The sequence below is a fragment of the Panthera onca genome, chromosome C1, assembly GCF_046562875.1.
Source record: "Panthera onca isolate mPanOnc1 chromosome C1, mPanOnc1 haplotype 2, whole genome shotgun sequence".
Taxonomy (NCBI): domain Eukaryota; kingdom Metazoa; phylum Chordata; class Mammalia; order Carnivora; family Felidae; genus Panthera; species Panthera onca.
The window spans coordinates 1,723,203-1,729,160 of record NC_138346.1 but is presented as its reverse complement, the minus strand read 5'-3'; the positions used below and the strand labels follow the sequence as shown (position 1 = coordinate 1,729,160).

Below are 5,958 nucleotides of genomic sequence, written 5' to 3'. Positions count from 1 at the left end.
TTCTCTTTTTTTTTTTTTTGTCAATCTAGCTAAAGGTTTGTCAAGTTTAACTTTTCAAAGGACTAACTTTTAGTGTCATTGATTTTCTGTATTATTTCACTCTTCTCAATTCATTTATCTCTTCTCTAATCTTTATTAGTTAATTCATTCTATATGCTTTCAGCTAATTTGGTCTTCTTTTTCTACTTTCTTGTCTAATATGGAAACTTATGTTATTGATTTGAGGTCCTTTTTTTAAAGTTTATTTACTTTGAGAGAGAGAGAGTGCGTGAGCAGGGGAGGGGGCAGAGAGAGAGGGAGGGAGAGAATCCCAAGCAGGCTCTGCACTGTTAGCACAGAGCCCTATGGGGAGCTTGATCTCATGAACCATGAGATCATGACCTAAGCCGAAATCAAGAGTTAGATGCTCAATTGGTTGAGCCATCCATATACCCCGATTTGAGGTCTTTTTTTTTTTTAATTTTTTTTAATGTTTATTTATTTTTGAGACAGAGAGAGACAGAGCCTGAGCGGGAGAGGGTCAGAGAGAGAGGGAGACACAGAATCTGAAGCAGGCTCCAGGCTCTGAACTGTCAGCACAGAGCCCGACGCAGGGCTCGAACCCACAGACCACAAGATCGTGACCTGAGCCGAAGTCGGACACTCAACTGACTGAGCCACCCAGGCGCCCCTTGAGGTCTTTTTTTTTAATGTTGGTGTTTATAGCTATAAATTTCTGAGTCCTTCTTTCATTAAATTCTGTAAGTTTTGGTATTTTGTGTTTCCATTTTTATTAATATCAAAATACTTTATAATTTCCCTTGTGATTCCTTATTTTATCCCATGGTGATTAATAAATGTGTTGTTTAATTTCCACGTATTTGTAAATTTTCTCAATTGCTTGATTTGTGATTTAATTCCATTTTGTTTAGATAACATACTTAGTATAATTTCAGCCTTTTAAAATTTATTGAGCCTTTCTTTGTGTACTAATATATGGGTAATATGGATAACTATCCTGATAATGTTCCATGTGCACTGGCGAAGAATGTTTTCTGCTGTTGTTGGATAAAGTGTGTTCTACATATGCCTGTTAGCTCTATTTACTTTATAATGTTGTTCAAATCTATTATTTCCTTGGTGATATTTAGTTTTGTTGTTCTATTTGTTATTGAAAGTGGAGTATTTGTCTTTTTTAAAAATTTTTAAACATTTATTTATTGTTGAAAGACAGAGAGAGACAGAGCATGAACAGAGAGAGGGAGACACAGAATCCAAAGCAGGCTCCAGGCTCCAAGCTGTCAGCACAGAGCCTGACACGGGGCTTGAACCCACCAACCATGAGATCATGACCTGAGCCGAAGTCAGATGCTTAACTGACTGAGCCACCCAGGCGCCCCTAAGTCTTAAACTATTATTGCTAAATTCACTTTGAGTCTTGAAGGATATTTTTGGGTACATGTATAATTCTAGTTAGTAATTATTTTCTTTGAGCAAAGCAAAATATAATTTCTTTTACTTTGGTTTACATTATTTTTAATCTGGTAAGAAGCCAATTGTCAGTCTTCTAAAGTTGATACTTTGAAGCAACTATCTCTTCTTTCTCATGATACTTTTAAGATTTTTCTTTTTATTCTGGTTCTAAATATTTTTATTATGCTGTGTCTAAGTGTGGTGTTCTTCGTATAAATCCTGGTTTGAGTCTGGAGGGTTAATGAATCTGTAAGATATCTTTCACTGGTTTGAGAACATACTTGGCCATTATCTCTTCCAAGTTCTGATATATCTTTTACTGGTTTGAGAACATACTTGGCCGTTATCTCTTCCAAGTTCTGATTCAGCCTATTTATCTCATTCCTCTTTGGTGTGTGTGTGTGGGAGGGGGTTTGAACTCATACTATGTATGTCTCTATATCTTTGGTTCTAACCTTCATTTCTAATTTTTCTATCCTTTTATATCTTAATGTTTCAATCTGAGTATTTTATACTGATCTGTATTCTAGTTCACAAATTTTGTCTTTAGCTATTTCTTTTTTAACTTTTTTTAATGTTTATTTATTTTTGAGAAAGAGAAACAGAGAGAGAGCATGAGCCTGGAAGGGGCAGAGAGAGGCTGACACAGAGTCTGAAGCAGGCTCCAGGCTCAGAGCTGTCAGCACAGAGCCCGATGCAGGGCTCTAACTCACGAACTATGAGATCATGACCTGAGCTGAAGTCGGACACTCAACCGACTGAGCCACCCAGGTGCCCCTCTCTTTAGCTATTCTTAATCTCCTGTAAAACTCATTCATTCAGTTCCTAATTTTAGCCATTGTACTTGTAACAAGTGACACATGATTCTCTTTACTACTTCTACATTTCTGCTAAAATTCTCATCTTTTATCCTTTAAACATAATAATCTTAATTATTTAAAAGCTTATGTGTGTTAACGCCAAAATCTGAAATCTTTCTGGGTTTTTCTACTGTTTCTGTTATTTTAATTCATATTGTGGGAACTCCTCAATTTTTAAATTGTGTGTCTGGCAGTATTTATGCAAAACTTTTATAGATAACACTTGAGGTCTAGCATAGCATGTCTTCTCTTGAGATATATTTGCTTTTGCAAGGTATCAGAGGCACAGCACTCAGATCTCACCATAACACAATTTCAGTGACTGAAATGGTCAGAAGTTGAGATGCATACCTACTCTCTATTTAACTCACTCCAATGGTGCATCCTGGGTGGTCCTAGTAACTAGCCACTGTCCGCATTAGTTCCGCAAGGCATAAACCCACTGCTTGGCACCTAGTCTCTCAGACTTCCTCTTCAAAACTGGCTTGTGTCTCAAGGGAAAAAAGACATTCTCAGTAATGGAATCCCTGGGTCTGTGTGTTTGTCTTGAATTTCTTTAGTAATTCGTTACTAAATCATTAAGTCTCTTCTACCTTCAATTAGATTTTGTTTTTGTTGTTGTTTATCAGTTTTTAAATGTTTGTTTTTGAGAAAGAGAGCGCTTAAGCAGGGGAAGGGCAGAGAGAGAGGGAGACAGAGAATCCCAAGCAGGCTCCAGCCTCTGAGCTGTCAGCACACGGCCTGATGGGGGTCTCAAACCCATGAACCATGAGATCATGACCTGAGCAGAAATCAAGAGTCAGACACTCAAATGACTGAGCCACCCAGGCACGCCATGTTGCCTATCTTTTCTTAACAGTCTTCAGCAAGAAGTTTAGTTTGACTTACTTAGTCTGCCAGTACAGAAGGTGTAATTCCCCTGGTGAGGCCTGAGGCTCATGCCATTGCACAGAAATGGGAACCTCCCCATGGTCTACTTTCAAGATTTTGTGCTGGAGGGATTTCAGGGTGGCCCGGAGACCCAGGCTCTGCTCTTTGCTGTTTTCCTGAACATGTACATGGTAATTGTGATGGGGAACCTCACTATTATCATGGTCACCACCTTGGATGTCCGCCTGCACTCTTCTTCCTCATGTGTCATTGCCCCCAGTGCCCCGGCCAACTTCTTCTCCCCACCCAAGGTCATCACCTTTGCTGTGCCACCCAGTTATTCTTCATCTCCTTACTGGTCACCACTGAAGGCTTCCTCCTGGGCGTCATGGCCCGTGACCATTTCATGGCTGTCTGCAGCCCCCTGTGCTACCCCATCACCATGTGCCACTCTGCCTACACTCACCTGGTGCTGGGCACCTACTGTGGAGGCTGCCTCAACTCTGTTGTGCAGACCAGCCTCACATTCCTCCTCCCATTCTGCAGCTCCAACTGCATCAACCACGTCTTTTGTGACGTGTCCCCTCTGCTCCAGCTCGCCTGTGGCAGCACAGCCATCAACGAACTTCTCTTGTTTGACATCTGTGGGCTCATCATTGTGGGTGTGACATTTGTAGTCCTCATCTCCTATGGCTACATCACAGTGACCATCCTGAGGATGCGCTCAGGAGCTGGGAGATGCAAGGTCTTCTCCACCTGTGGCTCCCACGTGACTGTAATGACTCTCTTTGTTGGGACTGTCTTTGTCATGTATGCCCAGCCAGGAGCCATTGAGTCCATGGAGCAGGGCAAGGTGGTCTCTGTCTTCTACACGTTGGTCATCCCAATGCTCAATCCTCTCATCTACAGTCTTCGAAACAAGGATGTGAAGGAGGCCTGTGGAGGCTGGGCCAGAGACACATGGTCACATGAAGGATGTGCTGGTGGGAGACAGTGTCCTACAGGTTGGATGGAGACCTCAGAGAGACACTGAAATGTGAGGACCCCTTCAAACCTCTTCCACTTCCAGAAGGAATTAGATGTGTTAAGAAATTCACTCATTTATGCATTCGATCAATGTTGCTTGAAAGTGTTTAATGGACCACATGTTTACTAAGTCTGAAATGTATAGACAAATAAGGATGTTCTTCACCCCAAACTAAATGTTCAAGGAAGGAGCATAACTTGAATCACATGAATATAGAGCAATCTCTGGGCATCAAGACAGGGGTGGCATCATGGTTCTCTGGGCAATCCATGGGATTCAACAGGAAAGAAGTCAAATGTTTGTGCATCTTGATCAAACTGGGAAGAAAAAAATGTTTGCATCACAGCACCTCCACCCTCCTGTCCTCCAGATGCAGGGCCTTGTTGTCTCTTGTTGGCCAGACACGAGCATTAACTAAAAGGGGCACCTGCCCCCATTTACCTCTCATCAGCCTGTCCTCAACACCATCACCGGAGATACCTGTTTAAAACAATCATTTAATGCAAGGCCAAGGCACTCCCTATGGTGGGTTTGGCTGGAGTGGTTCAGGTCTGACTACAGGGCGTCTCTCACAGAGGAGCCAGGTTGCTGGTCTGAGGCAAATGTACTGGTTTCATTCAGGGAAGAAGATCCCTTGAGCTCTGCTTCATGGTACCAAGCAGGGGAGACACTCTCACTAGAAAAGACGACCCAGAGCTCTAGCTAGGACATCTATCTTCCTAGTTACAGGTCGAGAGACATGAAGTACAAACAGATTGATATAATTTTTATCTATCTACGGAAAAATGCTCAAATCACATCCATTCAGGGAGTTCACCACCCAGGTCAAGAAAAGAAACCTACCCAGTTTCCACAACACCCCTCCTACTCCCTTCTAGTTAACGCCTATCCTGCCTCTAATGCACAGATTGGTTTTGCCTGCCGTGAACTTCCTACGAATAGGACCACACAGCGTTCCTTCTTTTGTGACTTTTTTTCCCTGCTAATATTCTCTTTGTGAGATTAATCCTTGTGACTGTATATAGTAGGAGTTTGTTAATTGTCACTAATGTATAAATTTAATTATATGGAGACACCATTATTTGTCCATCTTACTGCTGATGAACACTTGGGTTGTTTCCAGTTATTGGCTTTTTTAGAAAAATGCTGCTACGAAATTCTTTTACATGTTTTGTTTTGTTTTGTTTTGTTTTGTTTTGTTTGTTTTGCTGTGAGTGAACTCCTGTTGGGCATTCTTAGTGGACTTGCTCATCTTTTTGGATAACTCAAGTTTTCCAAAAATGTTACAGCAATCTTTGTTCCCAGAAATAGTGCACAAGAGTTCCTGTTGCTGCATATTATCACGAATAAGTCATGTTGTCTGTCTCACCAATTTTAACCATTCTGGTGGGCATGAAGCCACCATGATATGTGGCCAATGGGCTGACCAGATTACCATATAATTAGCAGCAATTTGGATGTCCTTTTTGGGGAAGTATATATGCTTTGCTCATTTCTTACACTGTATTGTTTTTCTTTTTCATATTGACAGTAGAATTTTTTTTCTATATTCTGGATAGGAGCCCTTTATCAGTTTTAGGATTTGCAAATATCTTTGCCCTCTTTGTAGCTTCCACATTTGTACTTGTATTGATTTAAAAAAAATTTTTTTTGATTATCAGAAGTTCTTAAATTTACTCAGTAAAGTTAATTTACCAACCATTTTCTTCATGGTTATTTTATCCTATGGCATGTTTAATGAACTATTGC

The 5,958-nt window shown here is 40.9% G+C and overlaps 1 protein-coding gene across 1 annotated transcript; it reads left to right on the top strand.

The window, feature by feature from the left end:
* The first annotated feature begins 3,048 nt into the window (after positions 1–3,048).
* On the top strand, positions 3,049–4,248 carry LOC132672383 (olfactory receptor 9S13-like). The gene is given in 3 exon segments (XM_060624371.2): positions 3,049–3,503; positions 3,506–4,114; positions 4,117–4,248. Coding segments are annotated over 3 exon segments (900 nt in total). The 5' UTR covers positions 3,049–3,250; the 3' UTR covers positions 4,155–4,248.
* Positions 4,249–5,958: the final 1,710 nt, after the last annotated feature.